A 27,699-nucleotide genomic window follows, 5' to 3' on the forward strand; every position below is an offset into this window, starting at 1 on the left:
TCCCTTCTCTGAGTCAGTTCTAGCCTAGCTCTCTGGGAGGGGAGGGACATGCTGCTCCCGGGTCCAGGCAGCTACCTCCTCCTACTCCTCACTAGTGTCTACACTCACACCAGAGCAATCTGGCTGAGATCCCTCATGGTTGATGGTGTTGGTGGTGAGGGGGGCAGGAGAATTCCAGGAAGGGTGTGTTGGGTGATGCTTCTTCTTCTTCTTCTTCTTCTTTTTTTTGTTTTAAGATTTTATTTATTTATTTGACAGACAGAGATCACAAGCAGGCAGAGAGGCAGGGAGAGAGAGAGAGAGAGACGCGGAAGCAGACTCCCTGCCGAGCAGCGAGCCTGATGTGGGGCTCAATCCCAGGACTCTGGGATTATAACCTGAGCCGAAGGCAGAACCTTTAACCCACTGAGCCACCCAGGCTCCCCTCGGGTGATGCTTCTGATCTACCCTCATGGCAAGGGAGGCAAGAGGTAGAGAGTGAAGGGGTAGAGAGCCATCCACTTCTGTCATGAGCTTAGTGGCCAGCGACATGCCTTCCAGCCACTGAGCGGGGCCAATCTGTGTCTGGGGACAGGTTATGCATGGGTGTCAGTTTGATACTTGGATGCTGTGTCAATAGAGGCAGACCCGGAGCTCATTGGCCTGCATGGGGTTGAACATGACTTGGCTGCCTCTCCACATGGGACCTCATGGGCAGGACCAAATTGCACAGGAGACCATACCCCTTCTCCTGGACCAAACATCCCTTGGGCATTTCCTGCTGCAAAATCGGGGATCAGGGATGGTACCGAGGCTCCCTGAGGGGTCACTGAAGTTCAGGTGCTGTGCAACTTTTGCGGGGATCCAGCTCAAAGCAGAGAGCCCTGGGGCTGGGATGGGAGGGTGGTGGGCAATGGGGTCTCTGGACCTTCTACAACTTCTCACTGTAGTTCTGACCATCAGGCCCCAACTTGTGCTTGATTTGTCTGTGTCTGATGGTCCTTGGAATGTGACCAAAGTTTGATCAAGGTCCTGGTACAATACTGACGTTCTGGGGGCGACACCGAGGTTCCAGGAGTTTTCGTGGTGTTACTGTAATTCTGGGGATAGTGCTGGGATTCTGGTGGTGCTCTGGAGGATCAGGGAACTCCTTGGGATGTTTCTGAGATTTGGGGGATGCTGCTGGTCTTCCCCATTGCCTCTGGCCCACTGTTAGCTCCTTTTAAGCCTAGCACTTGGCTCTTTGAGGATTTTGATAACCACAGGCTGCTGAAGGCACACACGTGGGCCTCTGTTCCTGGACGCAGACATTCCTCAGATTTAATCAACTTGAACAAAAACATGGGGAGGAAGGAAGCCCTGTCCCAAGGACTTTATGGACCAGCTCCCAGCCCTAGGGTCAGAGCAGAGCAGCTTGGTGCCAGGCCCAGGTAGCAGATGGCCTTTGTCTTCTTGGAACCCAGAAGCTTTTTGTGACCCCTGTCTTATAGTGAGCAGGGCTTAGGCACCCCCCAATCTGTATCCCTTGTGTCCTGGCCTGCCCCTCAGGTATTGGCACCAGCCTCTTCTGAATGTACCCATGTGGGCTTATGCAGGCTACAGCTAGGTGGCCCGGACCCCTGCCCCAACTTCTTGCCTTCCAGACTCCTCTTCTTAGCTCTCCTAAGGCACCTCATTCTTGCTACCATCGCTGACCCTGTCTGACTTTGGGGCTCTGCTCCAAGACACCTCCTCCAGGAAGCCTCCAAGACTGTCCGAGACATCTCCTTATTCCCCCTGCCACCTCTCTGCTGGGAGCTTCTGGAGTCTGTCTCTGAAGTCCCTCCCCTCTCCAGCCCCTCCTTCCCCGATGGCAGGTACCAGTCTCTGACTCTTCTGGGCATGAGTCAACCTTTAAAGCCAACTCCCATGGGTCGGTTGTGAACTCTGCTGCCAGGCAGAGGAATTCTTCAGGAGCAACTCATTACCATTCTTCTCTTGCCAGTACGTTTCCCGGCCTACCTGTCGTCTGGCCAGATGACACCTTTCCTGACACTTTGGCACCAGCTCTCCCATTTCACAGATGCAAGCACAGAGCCATTCCAGCTCCAAGCTGAGGAGGTGTTTTGGGGTCAAGAAGTGGGGTCCCTCTCCCAGCCTGAGCCATACAGCCACCCAATATCCGTGGATCATGGATCTCTGACCAGGCTTCCCTCCCTCCCTGCCCCTACCAGGGTGGATTGGGGAGTGGGGGTGGGTAGAAGACAAAAGGGGACACCTGGGTAGTCACAGCCTCTGTGGCTTTGACCTTCTTACTAAAGCTAGTGCCTGGTGTGCTGGCTCTGCATTCTTGGGCCATGAAGTCATTGAGGGCAGGGAGTAGGGGCCTCGAGAGAGAGCAGAGAGAGAGAGAGCAGAGCCCACAGCTAAAGAATCTCCAGGCTGGAAGTCCCACCCCTGCTGGGACAGAGGAGGGGTTGAGACCCCAAGAGGCCTAGGGAATCCCTCACAGTCACACAGCCAGCGCCAGGATTCAAACCTAGGTAAGGCTGCATCTGCGACAGGGCCTTTCCCATTGCCTTATAGGAACAGTGTTCCTTCCTCCTGGGCCAGCTCCTGCCCATTGCCAGAAGGGGCCCCATCAAGGTGCTGCCTTCTGTTCACTGTGCCCACCCCCCAGCAGAGGAACAAAGCTCACAGTTTCCTCACATCTGGTTAGGGCCTCCCTGAAGGCAGCCCCTGCATCTCCCCAGTGAGGGGGGAGGTGATATCTTGGGCACTGTGGTATCCCTCGGGGGAAGCCGCTGGAAGGTAACCACTGGAAGTCCCTTTCGGTGAGGAGTGGGGTTTGGTTGGGGAGAGGTGCGTGGGGAAGGGACTGGGTCTGGGACTGGGTTTGAGCTCAGCTGCACCCCTCCCTGCCAAGCTGGCTGCAGCCCCTGAGGAGGAGGGAGGCTCCTTCAGGCAGCCTGAATGTCTTTCCTCAGTGCCCAGCTGGGTACCCCTCTCTTCCTCCAGGTCTCTGCTCAAATGTCACCTCTTCTGAGGGGCCTTCCCTGACCATCCAGCCTAAAGCAGCCACCTCCTTTCTGTCTGTCTCTATTTTCCCTCTTGTCGCTCTGACACCTTTGTCTTCCCACTATGCCTCAGTGCCTGTTAAGAGTCGCTCTCTTGCTCATTGCGACATTCTCCGCTTGTAGAACCTTCCCTGGGGTGCCATCGGGATGTGATGAACCTTTGTTGCATGAATGGATGCATGAAGGAATGAATGAACAACCCACATGGGGGAGGCTTCCTCCAGGCAAGGAAGCAGCTTCTGACAGAGTTGCCCAGTAATGACCATCTCTGCCTTGTATAGAGGGAGAGAGCTCCCCGTCACAGACCAGATCCCAACTGCTGGAGTTACCACCAGGCAGATCTAAGCAGATAGAAGTTAGTTGCCCTCTAGGCTGAGGGTCCAAAACTCCTGAGCAGAGAAGGGAATGCAGGCTCTGAGTTGGAGCAGAGGCTACATACTGGCCTGCCTAGTGCAGGTCCATGGAGGAGTGACAGTCACTAGAATGAACAATGGCTGGGCAAAACGCAACTTGTAAAGTCCTCGTTGCCTGAGAGCCTGTACTGTATGTGCGCTGGCAGAATAAGGGAGGAGGAAGAGAAGAGGCAGCGTTCTGCCCCCAGGTCCTCAGAGCCAGGCTTCGGAGGCTGGATTCACCCCAAGTTCCCGGGAACAGATGGGCAGTGTGGGCTCCTGCATTGCATCACAGAAAGTTTAGGCTCAGTTCTGAGTCTGCCTCGGACAACTCTGTGGGGTGGGGGAGGGGTGTCTGAACCCACTTCCTGGAAGAGGGTCACTGGGAAAGGAGTGGAGAACAGCCAAGGCCAATAGAGCATTCAGGTCCTAGTCCTGGAAGGTTTCATGGGCCTGGCTGCTAGGTCTGAATGGGAAGATTTTAGGATTTCAAACTTTGTCTCTGCTGAGCCCACACCCCTCAGGGGGCTGTTCCCTCTTCCAGGAACACGCTTCCCTTTCCCCACACCCTCTACACATCTGACTTTTCCTTGTTCTCAGATCTCCGTGAATCAGGTTTCTTTTTTCGGGAATCCCCCATTTTTTTCGGACCAAATTCAGCTTCCTGTGGTATACCTCAGGCATTCTGTGCCTTCCCTTTGTAGACAGGAAGGCTCAGACTGGTGGTTATTTACCTACTTTTCTGTGTCCCCCCGGAAATGTCAACTTTCACATCCCAGGGTCCAGAATAATGCCTGCACTTAGTAGTTGTTCAATGAATTTATGCTAGAAGAATAAATGGATGAATTCCTTTAGGAAAAAAAAAAAAACCAAAAACTTGTGGAATGAGTGCCTTAGCTGGGGAGGCCCAGGGCAATCTCAAAGACAGCGACCTGTTTAGGGGGCCCGACCCCCGCCCGGGGACAGGGCCTGAGAACAGTTTACTGTCTTTATCTGCATCTTGTCTCCCTTCTGGGGCCAGTTGGGGAAGGGGAGCCAGTCAGAGGTACAGCTTCTTGGGCCGGGGTTGGGGGGTGGCAGATGGAGAGGAAGGAGGAAGCCCCGGCTTCTGCCTGGGCCCAGCCTCCCTCACCCTCACCCTCACCCTCACCCCACAGCGTGGGAGGAGCCCAAGGCAGGAGGGGTTCTTCTTGCTTACTCGCAAGTCTGGTTTGTGTTTAAAGGCCTAATCTCTGCCTCAAAAGGGTGAGTTATCTCCTTTTGAAATCAAGTGGAGAAACTAGAAGGTTTTACCAATGAGACACATGTTGCCTCCTTCGTGGAAACCCAGGGGAAGGGGTGGAAAGGCTCTCCCTCCCTGCCTCTCTCCCTGCCTCCAGCCCCAGCTGTCTCCTTGGGTTGCTGCATGCTGGACTGTGTGTGCGTAGGACCCTGCAGATGCAGAGGCTGGAGGAGTAGGTGCTTTGGGTAGGCGCAGGAGGCAGGTATGTGAGCTGGGCCAGCTGCCTGGGACCCTCCTGGACACATCCCTCCAGGGCTCCAGCTACGGGTGGAGCTGAGGCCTCCTACCTGGGAGGGACACTTTGTCAGGACCATGATATGATTCCATCACTGAGGGCCAAAGGAGCCAGACAGGGGCAGGCTAAGGCTGGGGGGTGGGGGTGGGGGTGGGGAGGTGGTCTGAGCGGGGGAGCTAAACAAAGAGGGGGATGGGGCTGACCCCTGAGGGCAGGAGGGACCTGGAGCCCAGCTGGGAGGGTCCAGCTGGGTTGGACCCGCCTGCTGCCCGCCCACCCTTTCATCTCTGTAGCTCCTTCCTCCCTGCCCTTCCTTGAGTGTGTGTCTGTGGGTCGTTTGGGTGGCTTTGGGGAGGGGGAAGGAAGGGGGGTGTCTATGCAGGCAGCTTGGATTGGACAAACTTTCTTTGAAAATGGTCCTTTGCACAGAGGCTGGTGGACAGACGAACAGTCAGGCGTTCCAGCAAGAGCCCAAGGACCCCGAGGGGCACACTCGTCCCAAGGGGATAACTATCTCCTGCAGGAGCAGGCAAGACGGGGCGGGAAGGGACGGGAAGGGACTGGAGAAGCCCTTCCCCTTTTCCCGTGCTAGCCGGCCCAAGCCCTCTCTCCCAGACGGGCTTTTCCCAGAGAGCTAAAAGCAAGAAAGTAACCTTTAGGATTAAAGAGAAACACTTCTTTGTTTGGTTTCTTTCTTTCTTTCTTTCTGTTTTTTTTTTTTTTTTTTTTTCCTCCCTAAGCCTCTTTTCACATCTGTAGTGGTTTTCCCCCACTTGTCCAGGGGAGGGGGGGCAGAGAAGAAAGGCCAGAGAATGTCGTCCCAGGCCGTGGGGAACCAGACCTCCTCCGGGGTCACAGAGGACTACTCCAGCTGGTACATCGACGAGCCCCAAGGGGACCAGGAGCTCCAGCCGGAGGGGTGAGTCTGTCTGCCTGCAGAGTGGGGTGTGGCAGATGATGGGGGGACAGGGAAGCCCTCTGGGCAAGGCCCTGGGCCAGGCTGTCACTTAAAAAGCACCTGTGTGGTTTGTTAAAATACAACCTCCTGGGCCTTCTCCTTGCAAATTCAGATCTAGCCGGTTTGGGGCGGCTTTGGCCAGTGGCTGGGAGGCAGAGTGCTGGCTGAGTGGATGAGAGAAGCTCCTCTTGCCTTCAAGGGGTTGCTTGTCCCTAGGGTGACCATTATCATTAGGGGTGCCTTGTTTGCCAGCTGTCAGGCTCTCTGCCCAGCCCAGGGCAGGGGAACACCTGAGGAAGAAAGCCTGGGGGGAGGGTCCTTAAGGAAAGATGGCGCCCCCGTGCCTTTGGCGGGCTCTGAGTCTCCATGAAAATCAGGAGAGCCTTTCTCTTTAGCAGGAGTGCTCAGGCGAGCCCAGGGGAGGGAGGCAGCCTCAGCCCAGTCCTGTGTGGGCAGAGGACACGCGGCTCCCTTTGCCAGGCCCTATCTTTGTTTAGTCTGGGCAGCCCCCTGGCAGAGGGGCTGGGCCTCCCTGGGCCCCACAGGCTGCCAAGGATGCCTGGTCTGTGTGGGCCCCAGAGCCCAGTTCTCCCCTTATTGTTCCTGGCCCTCGCCCCATCCCCCACCTCCCTGCTCTGTCTGAGGGTTTGGGGGAACTGGAAAGGTGAGGCTGGGGAGGGAGGGGGGTTGGCTGAGCCAGATGTGCACACACCTGCTTTCCATCAACTACGGAAACTAGAGAAGGAGAAAGGCTGGCGTGCTTCCCAGGGGGCTGGGGCTGCGGACTGGCCGGTCTTGAGTCACCCGGCAGGGTCAGAGGCCTCATCTAGGCCTCAGGCTGGGAAGACTCAGGGTACTGGCCACCTGGTCAGTAGCTCTGTGTCAACAGGGGTGTTTCCTTCGCCCGTCCCTGGCTGATCTGGACAGCCTGCGGGCTCCTCTTGTCCCTGCTGCACATTTTTGGAGTGGGAGAAGCAGCAGAATGGGGAGGGGCCCCGGAAGCCAAGAGGATATGGCTCCTGATCTGGGGTAAGACTGAAGCTGCTGCTGTGTCCTTGCGAGCCTCAGGGCCTGGGCATTGGCTGGGGCCAGGCTCTTCAGCTCTGGCCTCAGAATGAAGTGGGGTACCTAGCAGGGCCTGGGTGATGGGGAGCACTGGCTCTGATGTGTGAGGCGTCTGGGACCTGTAGCCACCTTCTCCCACCTCAGGGAAGGATGAGGTTTGTTTTTGACTCTACTTACTATAATCCCAGTGGTGCTGCTTGTCCCCCAAGCTCCACTCCCAAAAGTGGAAGCTCAAGGGGAATCCCAAGGAGATGAACTTGGGCCCACTTCTCCCTGAGTGAGTCAGACACCCAGGGAGATGATGCACCGAGGCTTCGAGGAGCTCCTGATGGTGGGCCCCTCTGTACCTCAGGGTGCCCTCGCAGGCTGGGGTTCGGGCTGGTAGGCGCTGGTGACAGTGGCTGGCCGGACTCAGTCTCCTGGTCACACTTGTCCAGGTGCCCTCCTGGTGGAAAGTCCTGGTTGAAAAGATTGGGAGGGGAGTGAGTTTGACGGGGTGGGATGTGTCCTCCGGGCTCTTCTGTGGGCACGGGACTGATCCGTGGCAGCCTAGCCAGCCCTTTCCTACCCCTGGAGCCCCCTGGAGCTCCCCCACCCCCGACCGGGTCATGTACCCAGCCTGACATCTGCCCACATGTTATCCACTTACCACTAATACTAAGTTTCTCAGCCAGAGCCTGGGGACTTGAATGCCTGTGGCAGCTGTCCAGGATGACACTTACCTCCCCACCACTTCAAAGGGCTGCCTGGGGAATTGGAGGCTTCTCTCCTGGCCTGCCCTCCTGGCAGGAGGCCAACACCAGGGAGATCTGCAGGCCCTTCTGCTGTGGGGTGAGGGGTAGGGGCATGGGTATCAGGGCTCTGCCTTCCCCTCTGAGGGCCCGTTGTAGGTTCCCTTTCAGAGACTGACTTCTGGAAACAGCTATCTTGCTCCTTATCTCAGTGTCCTCACTACTCTGCAGTCTGGCCTCTGTCTCTGAGTGTCTGAGACCAAGCCTCGCTTCCTGGGCTGCCTGTGATTCTGGTCCTCACTTCTCCTCTTGGAATAAGGCCTAGAAGTCTGCGATCATTCTGGAAAGCCCCCTTCTCCCTGCTCTTCCATCTCAGGCATGTACCTTCTTCCTCCTACACATCTCTGAGGGGCAGCCTGTTGTCTCCCTTCCCTAGTTGCTGCTGATGCTCAACTCCTTGACGATGTGGATTTTCAACTGTTTTTGACATGTAGAAATGAGGCTTTCATATGGTTCAACTTAAAACTTCCTTCCATACTTCTTACCTCTCCCCTCCCGGTCAGATGTGGGTGCTGCAGCCAGAGGACCTCAGTTTGAATCCTTACTCTGATATTTTCCTACCTGTGTGACTTAGGCAAGATACTTAGCCTCTCTGAGCTTTGGTCTCCTTGTCTACGCAAGGGGGATAATAGTAACACTGACCCGGCCAGTAATACCCGAATTAACACATGGAATAAAGAGCACATAGTCAGTTCTTAGTGAATGCTAGTTACTGCTGTTGTTATTATTCAAAGTGGGGCACAGAAATCTCCCCAAATTCAGAGCACCAGCCTGCTCCAACATCCTTCATGGCTCCCTAGTGCCTCCCATGCCGGCTGTGACCTGCTCCCGGCCTGCCCACAGCCCTAGAGCCTGCAGGCAAACGGAAAGCCTTGCCTGACCTCCCCGCACCATCTGCTCCCTGTCGCTTCCTGTCCTCATGTTCCTCCCTCTACACGGAGCTCCCTTTCTGCTTCTTTGCCTCAAAGATGCCAACCATCTTTTAAACTTAAATCAAATGCCACAAGGCAAAGCCTAGGACCAAACACTTGATTGCTCCACCTAGATGAGAGGCTCAGCCACAATTCTGAGAAGGAGAGGTCTGGGAGGCCTGAAGCAGTCAGAGGCTTCCTGGAGGAGGGGGGATGAAGTGGCCTTGAAGGCCAGGAAGAATGGGTGAGAAAGAAGAGGGCCCCAGGTTGGGGTTGAGCTGCCTTGCTCTGTTTCTCCCATGCCTTCCCCTGGGAGGCCCTGTCTCCTTCAACCCTGTAACCTCAGAGCTTGGCCTGGGGCTGGGGCAACACGAGGGGCCTGCAACCCTGGAATGAGCCTGAGAAGGCTGAGCTGGGCCAGCTTGCAGAGGAGAGATCAGAGGCTGAGGGAGGTGGTGGGCGGAGCCCCAGGGTCAACAGCTTGGAAGCCCAAAGGGGCTGCACACCCAGGGGTGTCCCAATACAAGCCTGATCCAGCCTTGCCTTGCTCTGCAGAGTGGTGCCTGTTTGCCACCCCAGTGTGCTGTTGGGGCTCCTCCACGCCTGCCTGGCTGTGCTGTCGGTGAGTCTACCCGGAGGCTGACCTGTTCACCACCCATTGCCAGACCGGGTGGGGCGGTGGGGCAGAGGTTGGAAGGGGCTTGTGTTCCCTGCTGCGGCTGGCCAAGGGGGACCCCAGGAGCCCCAGCTCTGGGAGTTTTCCCAGGGTGGGGACCCAAACCAAGATGCGGCCCAAAGTCCAACCTCTCTGTCACCGTTCTCTTGGCCAGTCCCCAATATGCCCTGTGATTGTGCCCTGAGGGGTAGGGATGTCTGGGCGTGGAGGCCAAGCCCTCAGTTTCAGCCCCTTAGGGAAGGCCTGGGCACCCATGGCCTGCTCTGTGCTCTTCTTTCAGATCCTTGTGCTGCTGCTGCTGGCTGTGCTCACGAGGGTGCGCCGGCCCCGGCCCTGCTGCGGGCTCGGCAGATCTGGAATGTTCCAGTTGGTGCCAAGGCCTGGGCACCCCCACTTGGGTGGCCCAGCTGATAGGACCACTCTGGGCCAGTGGGGGTTTGTTAGGTACCTAGAAGTCTGCTCTGGCCTCAGTGCTGCTTTCAGCCCTGAGGGGCTCTTACTACCCTGACCTGGACCTCCAGGTTTAGGCAGAAGCCCCAGAGGGAAGGGGAGGGCCCCACTTAGGCCCACCTGCTCCGGTCCCAGACCCAAGGAGACACCAGCCCAACAGGGCCTGACTCCTAGATGCATTTCCTGCGGTGGCCCATGGTCTGGACAGGCGATGGCCATCCCATGCCATCTTGACCTTTGTTTCCCTTGAGGGCCTCACCCAGACCCTGATGTTATTGGTAGATTATGAGGTACAGATCCCAGCCCAGTCCCATGGCTGGGACTTTCTTTCCCTGTCTCCTTCAGTCCTACAACCCCGGAGCCTGGGACAGGGATGACCTTGAGGTGGAACTGGGCAGGCTCATATGGGAGAGACCAAAGGGTTGGGGGAGGTGGCAGTTGGAGCCCCAGTGTAGACAGCCTTGACCCTCAGGCCCAGGCCACACACCAAAGTGAGTTCTGCCATGATGGTCTGGTGGAGAACTCACCTGGGCATCTGTCACAGGTGGGCCCAGGTAAGAGTTTGCCTTGCCTAGGGTGGAGAAGGAGGCGGTTGGCCTCGGGGCATGAGGTCAAGCTGGACAGAAGCAAGTCTGAGTGGCTTGCCCTGAGCCCAGAGGGCTGATGCCTGGGACAGCTGTGCCCGCTGTGTGCCCTCTGCCCCAGACCACACCCAGGCCAGGGTGGGGGCTGTTGCCTAAGGATGTTGTGACTCTCCGAGCTCTCTGAAGGTTTGCCAGCCCAGACAGACTGATTTGTGTGGAGGCAGCTGTTTCCTGGAGCTTCCAGGGTGGGCGGAGGGAGCTGCTCGGGCTTGTTCCCGCTGTGTGCCTGTGTATGGGGGTGGGGGACAGGGTAGTTCTTGAGTCACTTGACCACAGGGCCCAGAGCTTGGTGCACAGGAGGCCCCCCACTGATACATGAGGAATAAATGGATGATGGGACCTCCAGTTTCCATCTGGAAAGTTTCCATCTCTACTCCCCTGACATATGGAACATGGCATGGGGGAATGGGGGTGCAGGGCCCAAGCGGCTTCCTCCTGTCCTGTCCCTGTCTCTGCACCAGCCCCGTGGATTTCCTGGCGGGGGACACGACCTGGACAGTGCCTGCAGCTGTCTTCATGGTCCTCTTCAGCTCCTTGTGTTTGCTGTTCCCTGCAGAGGACCCGCTGCCCTTCCTGACCTTGGCTTCACCCCCCAGCCAAGGTACCCAGCACAGCTGAGGCCCTGGGGCTGGGTTGGTGGGATAGGCTGACTGGGGATCAGGAGCATGGGGCGGGCTCTTCTGTAGTGAGTCAGGGAGCTCCCATCCCCAACTTGAGCCACTGCCGAGAAGATGCTATCGTGTGGACCTCCCAGCCGCAGTGCACGAAACCAGCCCTTCGTTGGTCCCAGCTGCTGGGTCGCTACTGCCCTCTCTACCTTCTGTTCTTGTGCCAACCGCTGCCCAGAACAGCGCAGGCCTCCGAGAATGAAGGAGGGTGGGAAGGAAGTAGGAGGGGTTAGGGACAATTGGGCTGGACTTGAGGAAGTGACCGCACAAGGACAGCTGCCACCAAGAGGGGCCACTGTCCTCAACATGACCTCTTGTGATCAGCCAGTGCTCACAGTGACTCTGCTCAGTGAGGATGACAGCTCGTTTCACGCAGGAGGCTGCTGGGGGTCAGGGGAAGGAACAATAAGGAAGTCGTAGCTTAGTCTGTTGACAACTGACTAAGCGCTGTGCTAAGCACTGTGCATCTACTTTCTTGTTTTGTCTTGGGTAATATGCCGCTATTATTTCCATTTTACAGATGGAAAAATGGAGACTCCAAGAGGTAACTTGCTGGAGATTGCCAATGCTGGTGACGGTCAGAACCTGAATCTGAATGCAGGGCTCAGAAGGGGGAGGAGGGAAGGGACCTGCCTCTCCACCACGCGTCTCCCTCGGCCCATCTTGCCTTCCAGGGCCTTGGAAGACTCTCGCCCTGCTCTATTACCCTGCCCTCTACTACCCTCTGGCCGCCTGTGCCACAGTCAGGCACGGAGCCGCACACCTGCTCGGCAGCATGCTGTCCTGGGCTCACTTCGGGGTCCAGATCTGGCAGAGGGCAGAGTGTCCTCAGACACCCAAGGTAACCGCTGACTCACGACAGCCTGAGGCAGAGGGGCATGAAGGACCTGCGTAAACCAGTGTGGCTCCTGTCCTCTTATTTACATGCTAGACTTCTCCGCTGCCTTCTGTGCACCGAATTCCACTCCTGTGAACACAGGCCCTCTGTGGAAGAGCAGGGGACAAGGGCGCTGGGACTGCCTGCAGGAGCTTCCAGCCCGGGAGGGAGCGGGGAGGGGGGAAGGGCCGAGGGGGAGGAAGAGGGAGCCTGCAATCCCTCCATTGTTGATTCGCCAGCCTTCCTTGGCCAGGCTGGCGTGTGAGGGAGGAGATGGAGGAAGCCGAGCTCTGAGTTGGGGGATGGTCTTGGAGGGCTGAAAAGAGAATTCTAGAACCTCACTGGCTGCTGGCTGGGAGCACCTGAAGGGTGGAGGCACAGGCCTCAGGCCAGACAACCTGAGTTTGAACCATCTTCTCCCTCCCTCCCTTCCTTCCACAAACATATTGGAAGCGCGTATTCTGGAAGCGCGTATTCTGTACCAGGGACACATCCCAGCAGTGGAATATAGCTGTGAACAGGACAGATGAAGTCCCTAGCGTCCCAAGAGTGGCCATTCTAGAAGGGCAGATACAAAAAATAAATAAATAAAACAAATGGCGCCAGGTGATGCTAAGTGCTTTGAGGAAACCGTGTCACCATTCTGAGACTCAGTTTCCCTCCTTGTAAATGGAGTGGATAACACCATCCTCCAGGGTAGAGATGAGGATTGGTTGGTTTTCTTGAGAGGGGGGACTGGGTTGGTCTTTTTCGCCACCCAGAACTGGGCACATACTGAGCTGTCAGTAAAAAAAGATTGAGTTAACAAATAACTGAGTGAACACAGAAGGGGCCCAGCCCTAGGAAGGACTCAGTGCCCCGGGGGGTAAGGCTTGGACTTCCCTGATGCCCAGGTCGCAACTGTACCCAGTCAAAATTAGGCCTTTGTTTAGTTTTCAGGGGCCTGTGCCCAAAGCCCAGGAACAAAGGAACATAGCAAATGGGTATCCCTGGTCTCAGGTCCCACGGCAGCCCCCTGGGACAGGGAGGAGGGAATTACATAAGTTCCTCTAAGGGCTGTAGGAGTCCAGGAGCCCGGGAGAGGGGGGAACACGTCCACAGGGCCTCAGAAGGGGAGTGGGAGTGTTTGTGCTGAGTAACTCGAGTGGGGGCGGGCATGAGAAGACCTCCGCCAGCCGTCAGCCGGGTGGGAGTGAAGTGGAAAGGGAAATGGATTCTGGTCTTCTGTTGAGGGAGGAAGGTAGAAGGTAGGTATGTCTGGGGGCTCTGTCCGTCTGTCTAGATCTACAAGTACTATGCCCTGCTGGCTTCCTTGCCTCTGCTTCTGGGCCTCGGATTCCTGAGCCTTTGGTACCCGGTACAGCTGGTGAGAAGTTTCCGGAACATGGCAGGAGCAGGCTCTGAGGTAAAGGGGGAGGGCTGGGCTAGGCTCCTATTAGCACTCAAGACACCCTGACCCCCTGCACCACTGTTGGGTCCCTGTGAGTGGGCCCAGGTGCTCAGAAAATATTTGCTGAGTCACCAAGTGATGGGTTAGTCCTTCCTCCTGGACCGAACTTTGGACCAGGCCCTTAGCTGGCACCTGGGATCCCTGGGGGCACCCAGCAGCAGACACAGTGGGGAGTCAACAGAGGAGGCATGGATCAGAGGACAGGGCAGTCTGAGCTCTGCTTCCAAAACACAGAGGCTCTAGTTGGAGAAATGGGATAGGCCAGGAGACTTGTGCCTCCAAGGAGCTCTGCAGATGCCCACGAGCTCCAGGAAGCTCCCGGGGTACAGTCGCATTATGAATCAGTTCTAGGCTGGGTATGGTTGGATAAAGTCAGATAAAGGGGTGGGCAGGGAGAACTGAGGCAGGCTGGGGGGCTTCCTGGAGGAGGTAAACTTCAGTAGGTGTCCTGAGGGACAGGGAGGATATGGAGCAGGAAGAGAATAAGGAGAAGGCCTTGCAGATGTAGGGAGGGGGGGTAAAGGGGTAGAGACGGATTGTGTCTGTTTTGTGCACGTGTAATTTGTAGCACTGGGCATGTCTTGGTGCATGGTAGATACTCAGCAGCTATTTCAGAAGTTTTAGATGGATCAGTGGGTAAATCATAGTGAGAGAGAATACTTTTTTTTTTTTAGATTTTATTTATTTATTTGCCAGAGAGTGAGATCATAAGTAGGCAGAGAGGCAGGCAGAGAGAGAGGAAGGGAAGCAGGCTCCCCACTGAGCAGAAATCCCGATGCGATGTGGCTCGATCCCAAGACCCCGGGATCATGACCTGAGCTGAAGGCAGAGGCATTAACCCACTGAGCCACTCAGGAGTCCCATGAGAGAGAATTCTTACAAGACAAGGCGATCTTACTAAGAAGCCTTCTAAGTCCCCACCAAGTGTCAGGCCCTGAGCGAGGGACTGCGAACTTAGACTGCAGACCTGTGTTTGACCCCCAGAGGCTCCCAGGGGCTGGGGAGATACGGCAGCAACAGATGGTCGGGTCACTGGTCACTGTGCCACGTGACAAGTGCACCAGGGCTCCGCCCAAGGCCATGGGTGTGGGCAGAGACAGGGTCAAGTGCTCTTCTCAGTAGGAGAGAAAGAAGAAAACCACTCCACAGAGACCCTCAAAGGGAAGGGGACAGCCTCAGAAGAGGCTGAGGACACAGATGCCAAGGGTCTCAGTCACTCTTCAGTCGGGAAAGGTGAAGGCAAGCTCGCAGGGTGGCAGAGAGGACAGAGCAGCGAGCCGCCGGGGGTCCAGCTGCTGAGGGATGAGCGCTGGGTGTGGGCAGGTGCATGGGGACTGACGCACGGGCATGGGGTTGGGGTGGGCAGCTAGACCGCAGGTCTGGAGCTTGGGAGAGGGGCTGGCACGGAAGTCAAAGAGGACCCCGAGGAGGGAAGGAGATGGGGGGAGAGAGGCCTGCCAGCTCAGGTCCTCCAGTGGCCACCCTGGCTCCTCCATGGACCCACCAACTCTGGGGTGGGGAGCAGCAGGGACCTCAAGGACAGTTGCAGCTGCCCTCCTGACGGTCACACTCTTCCGGGGGAGCCTGATGTCCCCTCACTTTTATAGCTGGCTCAGAAGAGGGGCGGCTCCCCTAGGGTACCCAGGGTGCCTGTCACATCTCTCCCCGCTGGGGCCCTCTCCCTCTCCTCCAGGGATCTTTGATGCCTCACCTCTCCCTCCAGGCATGCCTGTCCTCCTGAGAAGTCCTAGGAGATAAAATCCTCTTCCGCCCTGCAGCAGAGAGGTTTAAGCCTCAGAGGTCCCAGTCAAGCTTTGAGCTGACCCACACCTACCCTGGTGGGGTGTGTGTGTGTGTGTGTGTGTGTGTGTGTGTGTGTGTGTTGAGTTACCATGAAAACAAGTGATAGGCTTGTGTTCTCCAACCGAGGGGGGCAGGGGCTCACCCCATCTTACCATGGGCCTCTGCACTTGACAGGGGATTAATGGCCTGGAATGTGTGTTTGGGTTTTTTTGTTTGTTTTTTAGATTTTATTTATTTATTTGACAGAGAGACAGTGAGAGAGGGAACACGAGCAGGGGGAGTGGGAGAGGGAGAAGCAGACTCCCTGCTGAGCAAGCAGCCAGATGCGGGGCTCGATCCTAGGACGCTGGGATCATGACCTAAGCTGAAGACAGATGCTCAATGACTGAGCCACCCAGATGCCCCATGGAAGGTGGTTTAAACAAATCCCATCACCCTTGTGATATGATTTAGACAAAACCTGTTGCGCTTGTAATTTCCCCGGAGTAGCAGGAGAGGCCTGGGGTGTGTGACCTGGAAGGACCCCATCCTGTGTGTCCTGCTTGGGGATGTGTGCATGGAACCTAGGCTCCCTTTTGCCCCAGTCTCAGCCAGCAGAGGCCAGGGGGGAAGCAGTGAGCGGATGGGACTGAGTAAAGTAGGAGAGAGTTGGGAGATAGCCTTTAGGACGAACTGCTCAGTGTGGAGTGTTCTTAAGAGAATGGTTTGTCTCCTAGTTGTGGAGGAGAAAGGGCAGCTTTTGTGGGGCATGGACCTCATCCCCACAGGCTGGCCCTTCTCTGCACCCCGCCACAGCCAAGAGGTTTTTCTCAAGCCCCATGTGCCCACTGTGGCACCCTGAGCCAGGGTCCCCTGGATGGTTCCATGCAGGTCTCATCTGCTCGTCCGTCTGTCTCCACAGGGGCTGCCAAGCCGCTACTGTGAGGAATATCTGAGGGCCCTCCTTTGCCGGAAGAAGCTGCGAAGCAGGTGAGGTCCCAGGCACCCACTTTGGGCCAGTGAGCAGGGCTGGCTGGCAGGCTAGTTTGGGGAGCAGGTGGGGCACAGTGAGGAAGAAACCAAACTCTGGGGCTCGGGCTCAGGGCTGGGGTTTCTCCTGAGGGCGCCTGGCTGCCTCTGTCTTTCTGCAGCTCCCACACCTCTAAGCAGGGCTTCCGATCCTGGGCCTGGATCTGTTACAGAAACTACATCTATACTCCACAGCGAGGTACGGAGTGGGGAGCTGAGGTTAAGAATGGCAGGTGACCTTGCCCATGCCTTGCATGGAACAGCTGCTGCAGAAGTCCAGCTCCCGTCCCCAGAACCTGATCGGGAGGAACAGCCCCAACTGGGGACAAAGGGAAGCCCCTGGACTGGCTTTGGTGGTCTGGGGTCCTGCAAGACCTAACCCGTTACCTGGGCCCTTTGGGAGGGAAGAGGCCCCCAGGCCTGGGGGCAGGGGAGGCTGGGGCTTACCACATCCCTCCTTCTGGGGACTGCAGGATTCCGACTCCCTCTGAAGCTGGTGCTTTCAGCCACCTTGACAGGGACAGCCATCTACCAGGTAGGTCCTGGCCCTGTCATGCCATTTGTCTCTGGATCCCTGCCCCCAACTGCCAAGCCTGGGTCTAAACCCTTGCTCCGTTATTTACCTCCTGTGTGACCCTGGGCAAGTTACTCAACATCTCTGAACCCATTAGCTCAGCTGTGAAATAGAAGAAATAGAATTGCTTTCCTCTCTGAGCAGTTGGAGAAGATTTGGGCAGATTTGGGTAGTTTGTAAATAATATGCGTTTGAGAAATCCTCCCCTCCGTTGCCGCCCCCAGAAAACCGGAAAGCCCAAATCCTGGGAGGCGGGTGTGATTTTTCTCCACTTTGCACATAGGGGAAACTGAGGCTCAGAGTGGTGACTTTGACTCAGCCAAGTTCCTCCAGCTAAGGTCTCAAGGTAGCCAAGATATGAGCCCAGGTCTGTCTAGCTTCAGCCCAGCTAGCTGTCTAGCTATAGAGATCATCTATAGGATACTTGGCTTTTGCCAATGTGGGAAATTGGAAATTTTATATTCTGCAGCTTCAATAAAGACAGGACTGATAGGTAGGTAGAGGTGTAGATTGAGACTTGTACCATTTGGAAGCGCAGCTGTGGTCTGTTAGGACTGTTAGGCAACGTGCTGGTGAGACACAGCTTCGGGGCCAAGAACACTGATGGGTGCAGGGCATGGGGGTACGGCCCATGTGGGGCTGGAGTTTCTGCCCTGAAGTCTGCCTGTGAGCTGAGGAAACACTTCATCTGGGATGTGGGCCCTGCGTGAGCACAGCCAGGCCCTGGCACCTTCCTTGTGGGGCTCTTCCAGGTGGTCTTGCTGCTGCTGGTGGGCGTGGTACCCACCATCCAGAAGGTGAGGGCGGGGATCGACACGGACGTCTCCTACCTACTGGCCGGCTTCGGGCTCGTGCTCTCAGAGGACAGGCAGGAGGTGGTGGGGCTCGTGAAGCATCACCTGTGGGCTCTGGAAGGTGAGGTCTCCCAGGAGTCTTGGATGGTGCCCATTGGGAACCAGCCTTCCAGGGACATGCGTCCTGGATATGGGTAGATCCCTTCCTTTCTCTCTGGGTCTCAGCTGCCTCCCTTCCAAAGGGGGGTGGTTGTGGCTTCCGGTTCCGGGTCTCTGAGACCTGAAGGATTCCTCTGAGCAGCCCCGCAGCCCATGAGGTGTCTCCCCCCTACCCCCCCAGCTCCAGTGTCTTTGCTCTGCTCTCCCAGCTGGGAGACGGGCAAAGCTTCGAGAGCTGAGGGGACGGCCCCTTGAATCTCGCTGAGGGGAGAGAAGGAGGAAGGAGGCAGTGATGTGGGACACTGGGCCAGATTCTGAGCTAATTGCCATGGCCGGTGGGTGGGGTTGAGTGTGGTGATGCTTCCTCTTCCTCCAATCCCTGTCCATTCTCCTTCCCTCCCTTGACAATGAGCCCTCTGTCCCCTGGCCAGGGGACCATACCAGCCTTCCCTTCCGGGGTCTGATGTCTCTTAGTCTGGCTAAGCCTACACCACCTCCCAGGCCTTCCCAATGGCCCCTGTGGAAGAGGCTGAGAAGTGTCCACACCTGACCCATGGGGAAAGGATTGGCTTGGGGTCATTGAGCAGGGCAGAGTGGAGCAAAGGGAGGAACGCGGCCTCCTGACCACCTTGCTGAGTCTCTCTCTACCACCTTCAGACAAAGCCAGGATTCCTGGGGCCAGCGGCCTCTGCTGACTTGGGAGCCCCCGGGAGATTTCTTGAAGTTGGCCACAAGACGGACCACAGGCAGGAGCCCACATGGCTCACCTTAGCCCGAATCCAGGGTGGGCTGGCTGTTCACAGCAGCCGGCCCTGTTAGGTCTGCCTCATCTCATCATCAGACCTCATCTTCCAGAACAGGAAATGGAGGCTTAGAGGCAGGAAACGACCTGTCTGGGATGCTGGGCTTTGCTTCTATCCCTTACCCCGACATTTAACACCGCAGGCTGGTTTCCCAGCCTCAAGGCCTCTGCTTCGGATCTTCTCGGTTTGGGCCGGGGGGTGGGGGGTGGCAAACAGAGCAGTGTTTACTCTCCTAGTCCACAGATGAGGAAAACTGAGGCCCAGGAGGGTTAGAGCTATACCCAAAGCTGCTCAGCAAACCACGGTTGGAACTGAGATTACATCTGGGCCCAGGGGCCCTTGGTGAGTCCTTGGCTTAAGGAGTAATGTCTTCTGAACTCCGAGAGCCTGTTTCAGGTTGCCCGCTGGGCACCTGGACCACAAGCCTGGCATCACTCATAGAGGGGAGACTAGGTTAGAACTAGATGAAAACTCCTGCTCCATCACTTATAAGCTGTGTGACCTTGGGCAAGTCACTCACTTCTCTGGACTTCAGTGTCTCTACCGCAAAACAGGTGTCGAAGTTGCAAAGGCAGCCTTGTCCCTGAGGCCCTCCATCCCCTGTGGGAAGGCAAATCTGTCTACCAGGCAGGGTTCCAGAGGAAGCAAAGAGCAGGAAGATTTTATGGGTACCAGAGACCCATAAAATGTTTGGAGAGACCCAATTCTGGGATCAATTAGGGAGAGGAGCAGGAGGTAGACGGATGAAGATCAAAAGCCTGGCTGGCCTGAGGGGGCTTGCTCTCCCTCCACGCTGTGTTAACCCGTTCTCTCACCTGTGCAGGCTCAGCAGGCGGGCACCTCGCCTGGCAGGAAATGACCAGAACACCCTCCTCCCCGCGCTGAGGGGGGGCTCCCAAAGGGCAGGCGGGGCTGAGCAGAGCTGCACACGTCCAGTGCTCTCTTCTGTAGCATTGTTCTCCACCCTGGCTGCACCTGAGAAAGCCCTGGTAACCTCTTTAAAATCCAGAGCCTCGAGCTGCGCTGGACTCCAGAAATGCCGAGGGTGGGGCCCTGTCCCTATGATGGAACAAGCCAGCCTGGGGATCCTCATGCGAGCCTAGCTCTGAGAACCGCTGTAGCAGGCGCTCCAGACCTGCGGGTGGGTTGGTTGATTTCAGTCATTTGCTGATTGAAATGAATCATGAAGGCTCCGCCTTTGGAAAGCCGCCCCTCCCACACCCCAACAATGGCCTTTAACCCTAAGGCTGCACACAAAACTACAAAAGCCAGGGACTGGGTTCTACACACAGAAAATCTGATTGAATTGGCCTAGGATGCTCCTGGGGTCTCTCCGGCACCGAGGCTACGTGGGACTCCATGGGGATTTGCACCCACTCCTGAATCTCTGCATGGGACGCCGGCCCTGGCAGCATCCCCCTGGCATGACCGATGAGATCAGGAGGCAGGCACCCGAGGCTGAGTCTGGGTCGGTTTGGAAATAGTCACAGGTCTCAGCCCTTCACGTGCCAGCAATGTGACTGGCGGGTTAGGCTCTCTCGCTGAGCCTCGGCTTCCTGGTGGGCCTAGTGCCTCTTCTTTAATGAGGTTGTTGTAAGTGAATGGACTGAGGGGGGATGTGGATGGAGGGCAGGCATGGAGGGCAGGCGAGCTGCAGCCTCAAATCCCTGCTGGGCCTTTCTGCCTTGGCTGCTCACCACTCCCTGTGCATTGTGAGCAAATTCTTAAGTGTGGGCATGGCTGGGAGGATGGGGGCAGGAGGGAGTTGGGCAGGAGGGGCCCAGCCAGAGGAGATGGGCAGCAGTGGTCACCTCCCTCCTTCTGATGGACACAGGGCACACTGATGTGCACTCACAACCCATGGGGTTTTATGGCCCATGTCATGCTGGGGGATGGGCAGCCCGCGTGAGCAAGTTGAGACTGGAAAACCAAGGGGGCTCCTGAAAGGCCTTATGGCCAGGAAGGCGAGGAGACAGAGGCGGTTGCCAGGTTGGATTGCGTCTCTCTCTGGGGATCACACAGCCATGGGAGCAGCAGACAAGGGAGGAGACCAGGTCTGCAGATCTCAGTTGTCCTCTCCCTGTCCCGGCCACCATGTCACTGGGCAGGAGGGGAGGGTTGAGATGGTTGAGTTATAGGGCAGCTGAGAACGAGGCAGGCAGGAGGAGGTGGCAGGGGTAACTCCCAGCTGGGCACCCGTCCTGGGGGCTAGTTCAGGGGCTCCCACCTCCCACTTTGCTCCCTCTCCCCCCTCCAGTTTGCTACATCTTGGCCTTGGTCCTGTCCTTCTCACTCACCTCCCTCATGCTGATCCGCTCGCTGGTGACGCACAGGTCAGTGGCAGGGTCTGATGCCCGGTGCAGGTGTGGGGGAGAGGTGCGGGGGCCCGGAGCCAGGAGGCCTGTGGAGGCCGGGCCTGGGGCTGGACTGAGGGAGAGTCACTGCGGGCCCAGATTGTCCCTATGCCCCCCTCCGGCCCCTCGCCCACAGTGGCCCTGTGGTGGGTGGAGAAGGTGGGGCCTTCCTGTCTGGTGGGAGTGATTCAGGGCTTGGCTGACCAGGGCGGGGGTGTGGACTTGGACCTCTGAGAAGGGACTACCTGGGTGGACTGATTTAATGGGGAAGGCAGCCTGGAAAGCCAGCCCTCCACCTGGGGTCGGAAGAAGAGGCAAGAAGAGCTGAGGGTGGGGGAGGGTGCTATGGGTGGGAGGGAGGGACCGTGTAAGGAGCAGCAGCGAGGGGCGAGGCTGCCACAAGCCAGGGTGGCTGTGGAGGTGACCCGGCCGGGGCTGGGGCGTTGAAGGGGCCACTGAAGGCCAAACAGCCTCGTTTGCCCTTTTGTGGGGAGCGAGACAGAGCTGAGTTGGAAGTGAAGAGGGAGAGAAGGTTCTAGTTGTGCGCAGGGTGCGTGGGAAGAGGAGCGATGTCAGGGCGGGCCTCAGGGTTTTTGCGCAGGGATCTCTTCCCACAGGGTTGGTCCTTCTTTGGCTGGCACTCAGGCCCCCAGGCCTCTGCCTGCCTGGAACCTTGCTTCCTGCTCTGTGAGTCCTTTCCATTCCTACGGTTATTTCCTTGCTTTTCTAACTTGGCTCAGGTCAGAGCCTTCTGCCTGAACTTGTCTCCCTTGATCTCGGCCTTGCCCCTTGCTTTGCTCTGAAACTTCCTCTTATTCATCCCTTAAGATGCTACACAGATCCCACCTCCTCCAGGAAGCCCTACCTGACTTCCCAGTCTGGGTTAGTAACCTCTGCAGGGCCCCCACAGCCCTTGGCTTTCCTGTCCATGGCTACATGTTGTGAGCAGACAGGGGGTTCCAGCAGAGGAGGAACCTGCGGAGTATGTGTGGTCCCTGAGATCTCTGCCTTCCTCCCCACCCCACCCCCAAATGCCCAACCAGGGCCAACCTGCAAGCTCTGCACCGAGGGGCTGCCCTGGACCTGGGCCCCCTACCCCAGGGTCCCCACCTCTCCCGCCAGGCCATATTCTGTTGGATGAGCTTCAGCGCCTACCAGACTGCCTTTACCTGCCTTGGTGAGCCCCCCTTGTCACCCCACCTGGCTTCAGCTGGCCCCAGAAACTGGCCCCAGTCGGGGAGGAGAGAGCACTCAGCAGGTCGTGGCTGCCCCTGGGTGTCCGCCTGTGCTGGGGCAAACTCTGGGGTGGGAGTAAGAAGAGGGACCCACCTTGCCTTCTCTGCCTTCAGGAAGCTTGCTCAGGTTCAGGGAGGAGGGGTAGTGCAGAAGCCCCTGGGGAAAGGATACCCCTCCAATGAGGATAGCCCCTAAGGGCCACCAGCCATTTACACAGAGGGTGGACCCAGGGTTGCAAGGTGGAAAGTTTAAGGAGGCATATTCCTGCTTATATAAGAGAGCCTTATATTTAAAGCCAATGGACTGCCTTTAAATCAGTGAGATCTCTTTCACCAGGGGTACATCTGTGGTCATTGTTGGGGCTGCAAAGGGGGTCCTGCCCTGAGGGAGTTAGGTTAGATTAATTTCCACAACCCCTCCTACCTCCAAGTTTCTGAGCCTTCCCAGGGGTGGTACAGTGAATAAAGCCTTCTGAGATGTGAGGGAGCTGGGGTGAGGTTCCCCTTCCTCATGGTTCCTTCAGTCCTCACTCCCTGGGCGAGGAGGAGAAGAATGATAACGGAGAAGAGGAATGACCAGCCCCAAAAGTTGTAATTCTTCACCTTGGTAGATTTTATACCTCCCAAGCTCTTTTGTACGCATTACACCATGTAAACAACTAGCCAGTTGTTTCAATAGATGGCTTTCTAGTGATAACTGTGTGCCAGGCTCTGGCCAGTAGGAAGGCAAACATTAATTTAAAATGCAATCTTGTCTCCAAGGATTCAGGGGCAACTGGGGGGAAATCACATGTACAGATCACTTTGTTTTCAAAGAATTGCTGCAGACAGAAACTGGTCCCAGAATTGGGGATCATCCCAGAAATCCTGTATTGGATTGTCCCAAAAAGCCTTCTGAGGTAGAAGAAGAATGGGAGTTCAGGGAGGTAGAGTAACTTGCTCCAGCTGGCACAGCTAGGCAGTGGCAGAGCAGGGACCTCTACCAGGTTTGCATCATTCCTAAGCCCTTGGGTTCCTGAGTGCCAGGGGCGGCTGGGTCCCGTGGAGCCTGATGTCCATCCCTCTTTTCCTTCCCAACCTGCAGGACTCTTGGTGCAGCAGATCATCTTCTTCCTGGGGACCACGACCCTTGCCTTCCTGGTGTTCATGCCTGTGCTCCACGGCAGGAACCTCTTGCTCCTCCGATCCCTGGAGTCCTCGTGGTGAGAGAGGCAAGGAGCTGAGGGCTCTGGGACCACTTCCCAGAGAGCTACTAAGAGTGACAACCTCCCCGCCCCACCTGCAGGCCCTTCTGGCTGACCTTGGCCCTGGCTGTGGTCCTACAGAAAATGGCAGCCCACTGGGTCTTCCTGGAGACTCACCATGGATACCCAGAGCTTACTAACCGGTGAGGATCCTGGGTTTGTGGTCCCCTTAGGACTTCAGCCTCTTCCTTTGGTGTCTTTCTTGTGTCCTTCTCCCTCCACTGTCATCTGTCCCTTTTCTCTCTTGGGAAGCCTAGTGGGGAGTGGGAGAGTTTGCCTTACCCAAACGGAAAGGGAACAGTGGCCCAGCTTACTCCAGAATCTCTCTCTTCACCTGTCACAGTGCCAGAAATACTCTACGAGCCTTTCCTGCTTTGGGGGTCAGCCCTGCTCTCCTCTGGATCATCTGTGCCCCCCAAAACCATGTGCCTCCCCCTTTGCAGGAAGGAGGTCAATAGAAACATTATTTCCATATTAGGTGGAAGGGTAGTGGGAGGACCCCAGTGCCAGGAGGGACTCAGAGTCAGTGGACAAGGGACCTAGAGGAGGGAGGTGGGAGACAGAAAGATCCAGACCATAAGCCCCAGCTCTGCCGTTGACTAGCTGGATGGCCTTAGCTAAGCCACCTGACCTCTCTGGGCCCTGGTTTCCCTACTATAGAGGGAGCACCACACCCATGTTCCAGGGTGGTTCGGGGAAGCTGGCTTGAGAGAGCAGGCCCAGCACAGGGCAGGGTGCTTAGAAGGTGCCCTCGACAAATGGTAGGTAGTCGATAAGCACACAGCAGCTCTGCTCATCCAGGTCTGACCCTAACTTGAGGAAGTGCGTCTGCATGTGGCAGGGGGAGGGGGCCAGCCTCAGCCTTTCCTCTCCTCACCCCCAGGCGAGTGCTCTACGCAGCCACCTTCTTTCTCTTTCTCGTCAACGTGCTGGTGGGCGCCATGGTGGCTGCCTGGCGTGTGCTTCTCTCTGCTGTCTACAATGCTGTCCACCTTGGTCAGATGGATCTCAGCCTGCTGCCACCTCGGGCAGCCACTCTCGACCCCGGTAAGGTTGCTGGGCAGGGGCCGGGGAGTCACAACGGCTTGGGCTGTACAAAGAGTGAGGGAGGGTCTGGCCCTGACCTTGGCCAAGTGGGACTGTGCCCCGGAGCCTGTCTGTGACCACACAGGGCGGGCATGGGCAGCAGGCCCATGTGTCTTGCATGTGCCGCCTGCTCTGGTGCCAGGAGGCACCCCTGTGCACGTGTTAGCGGCTGGTGGGGCAGGCCCTCCTCCCCCCAGCTCTGCTGTCCTCCACCCCTCTTCCCCACCCAGGCTATCACACATACTGTGGCTTCCTGAAGATCGAGGCCAGCCAGTCGCACCCGGCTACCACGGCTTTCTGTGCCCTGCTTCTGCAGACCCAGCGGCCTCAGCTTCCCCGGGCCCCCCAGGATGGCCTCAGACAGGGGCAGGAAGAAGAAGGTGCACCTTCCCACGGGGGAGGGCAGGAACGTAGACCACCCTCTTCTCTGAGGGACGAGGTGCACCTCTTCCCAGCACACAGGACGCCTGTCCGACCTACTGTGGTGTGAGGGCCAGGAAAATGCTTACTTCCCCTCTCCCTCCACCTGTGGGAGAAAGGAACTGAGAAGTTTCCTGGTCCTTCTCAGGGTAATTTTTGTCCACGATACACACGTACATACTCTGTCTCCCTTTCCCCATTCCACAAGTGAGCACACACCCCGCCTTCTCACACACAGAATGAGAGGTCTTACCCCTTCCTCACTGCCAGGAAAGTGTGCAGCAGGGAGGGGGGCACTGAGCTGGCTGTCCCAGCCCTTCCTCTGGCCCTCTCCCCAGAGCTGTCCCCTCCTTCTGTCCCTACCTGCAGGATGACATCTTGCGCCTTCACAAACACCCCTCTACAGCCCACATGTCTCTCCACCTCCTGCTCAGTGAGCAGGCCCCTGGGGCCCCAGGCTCCCCAGCCTCCCCAGCCTCCCTCAGACTGCTCACGGGGCGTGGCCTCGTGTTTGCTGAGTGACTTACAGAAAGTCTCTCTCTTTCAGGGATGCAGCTGCTGCAGACCAAGGACGCCATGGCCAGGGGAGCAGGGCCCAGGGCCCGCCAAGGCAGAGCCCGCTGGGGGCTGGCCTACACACTTCTGCACAATCCTGCCCTGCAGGCCTTCCGGAAGAGGGCCCTGTCAGGGGCCTAGGTCAATGGAGTCCAGCCCGGAGAGTGGGGAAGCCGCTGTGTCCTTGTCAGGGCTCAAGTGCTCCCCCTCCTCCCAGCCCACTCCCTCCCAGCTTCCCCAGCATCCTGCCAGCCTCCCTGGCCTCTCTCTGTCACTGTGGCTCCCCACGACGAGTCCCCGGGCTCATCATCGGCCACCAGCCCCAGACGCCGGGGGCGCTGTGGTTGAGTGCAGTTCTGTTCCCAGCCTGAGCTCTGACCTAACCCTCAGGAGGACTCTAGTAGGGCCCCTTGGTCTTGGGAAGCTGGTGAGGGCTCTGGGGGAAGTAATCTGAGGTTTAGGCCCTTGGTCTAGGGTGTCATTAGAACTGGAGCGGCCACCTCCTGTCCCCTCTCCGTGCTGGCTCTGCCACCGACCTTTGCTCATGGAACCGTCTCCTCACTGGGATGGGTGAGTCAGGCCAGTCCAGCCTCATGATCCGGCTCAGCCCCACCTAAGCCTTGGAGTCACCACCATGGAACTGGACACAGAGCCTCCTCTCTCCACCAGTTTCCCCCTCTCCTCTGGGGGTGGAGGGGCTTGTGCCTCCTGCCAGGCAGCCAAGGAGGAAGCCATGGGCTCCTGCCGGGCAGCAACGTCATAGCTCCAGCCAGACCCCACACAGAGCTGGCCACACTTGAGAGCCTGGTATTTTTGCTATTCCTGTGCCTTTAGATATTATGAAAGAGGTTAGTGTGCTCTCTGTAATAAACTTGTCCCTGAGAAGCAGTCCTCCTCGGGGGGTGGGGTACGTGGGGGAAAACTGCCCCAACTACTGGTAAATCACTGCATTCATGGGGCTTGGGGGGGGTATTCTGGTCCCATGGGGGGCTGGCTACACAGTGCGGGGCAGAAGGGGACCAGTAGCCGAATCCCTTTGGGGCATAGAGGGACTGGGGACCCTATGACTTCACCCCTGAGCTATGTGGACTTTGGTTTTGGAGGTAGAACTTCTTCTGGGTTGACAAGAATGGGCAGGACTTGAGGAGGAGAACTTTTAGGAAAATGGGGAGCATTCTGAATAAAGGTGTGGAGGCAGTAGGGAGGCATAGGGCAGAGTTATCCTAAAGGGAATAGACCAGTCATGTCGTGGGGAAAGACAGCTGTGTGTGTGTGGGGTCCCTTCTCTTGCTGGGGACTCGCGGAGGTGGGGGACGCATGACTGAAGGTGTGGGCTCCGCTGTGGGCCTGGGAGCAGGTGGGTAAAACGTGGCCACCTCACAGATCTGGGTCCATGGGGCCTTGATGTCTACACAATTAGTGGAGACCAGCCTTTCTCCTTGCTCCTCCTCCTGCATCACCACTCCAGCCTCAGACACACATAAAGTGAGGGGTGGGGCCGGGGAGCTCACACCCACCTTTGAGGCTGCCCACAACGATGGCAAAGAGGGCAGGCTCTGATTCTACTGCAGTCCATTGAAAAATATCTTCCTGGCCCCATGTTGGTGACTGGCAGGGTCACAGGGATGAGAAGGTAGACCAGGTCTCTGCCCTTAACAAGGAAGCAGACACAGTAAAGTATGATAAGGCTGTGACCCTGGACACACAGGGCTATGTGAGTCAGAGGAGGGGACCTCATCCACATTGGGAGGTAGAGGATATAGCATCCAGGAAGGCTTTCTGGAGGAGGTGGCGCTTGAGCTGACTTAGCCAAGTGAAAAAGAGGGGAAGGGTGTCCAGACCAAAGGAATGACATACATAAAGGTGTGGAGGGTAACACATCACAGATGATTGAAGGAAAATTAGTTAACAGGTCCAAGAGAGGCACGGAAGAATCATGCAGAGGGGTGATGCATGGCTCGCTGGGGAACTTGAGCTTCACCCTGAGGGCTGGGGGAGCCATGGATGACTTTCAAGCTGGGGAGTTGCTAGTTCATTCAGAGCACAGCTGTTCCCCAGCTGCCTCTGACTCAGGTCCCACTTCCAGAAGATAAGCCTGCTCTGCTCTGAATGGAGCCAGAGAAGTCAGGGGTCCAAGCTGAGTTTGAATACCCAGCCTTAGATAATCAGAGTGGATGGGATCCTTAAGCATCCTACCCATCCCTTGTTTTCTGAGGAAACCCAAGTTCAG

At 57.1% G+C, this 27,699-nt stretch overlaps 1 protein-coding gene across 2 annotated transcripts in view; it reads left to right on the plus strand.

The window, feature by feature from the left end:
• The window catches only part of STRA6 (signaling receptor and transporter of retinol STRA6), a 30,076-nt gene extending 3,677 nt beyond the window's left edge, over positions 1-26,399 (plus strand). Inside the window, exons 1-19 of one of the 2 annotated variants that reach the window (XM_032342466.1) lie at positions 4,937-5,473; positions 5,685-5,863; positions 9,225-9,291; positions 9,626-9,789; positions 10,901-11,040; positions 11,628-11,651; positions 11,782-11,948; positions 13,267-13,389; positions 16,139-16,206; positions 16,368-16,444; positions 16,719-16,780; positions 17,572-17,734; positions 20,833-20,908; positions 21,973-22,106; positions 23,249-23,366; positions 23,450-23,551; positions 24,292-24,455; positions 24,725-24,874; positions 25,462-26,399. In XM_032342466.1, coding sequence (XP_032198357.1) covers positions 5,321-5,473; positions 5,685-5,863; positions 9,225-9,291; positions 9,626-9,789; positions 10,901-11,040; positions 11,628-11,651; positions 11,782-11,948; positions 13,267-13,389; positions 16,139-16,206; positions 16,368-16,444; positions 16,719-16,780; positions 17,572-17,734; positions 20,833-20,908; positions 21,973-22,106; positions 23,249-23,366; positions 23,450-23,551; positions 24,292-24,455; positions 24,725-24,874; positions 25,462-25,610 — 2,280 coding nt within the window. In that variant the 5' untranslated portion in view covers positions 4,937-5,320 and the 3' untranslated portion in view covers positions 25,611-26,399. Of the gene's footprint in view, positions 1-4,936; positions 5,474-5,684; positions 5,864-9,224; positions 9,292-9,625; positions 9,790-10,900; positions 11,041-11,627; positions 11,652-11,781; positions 11,949-13,266; positions 13,390-16,138; positions 16,207-16,367; positions 16,445-16,718; positions 16,781-17,571; positions 17,735-20,832; positions 20,909-21,972; positions 22,107-23,248; positions 23,367-23,449; positions 23,552-24,291; positions 24,456-24,724; positions 24,875-25,461 lie in introns of those variants that run through there. The other variant, XM_032342467.1, reaches the window with a different exon arrangement.
• The last annotated feature ends 1,300 nt before the right edge of the window (positions 26,400-27,699 follow it).

Source organism: Mustela erminea, chromosome 5 (genome assembly GCF_009829155.1).
Source record: "Mustela erminea isolate mMusErm1 chromosome 5, mMusErm1.Pri, whole genome shotgun sequence".
Taxonomy (NCBI): domain Eukaryota; kingdom Metazoa; phylum Chordata; class Mammalia; order Carnivora; family Mustelidae; genus Mustela; species Mustela erminea.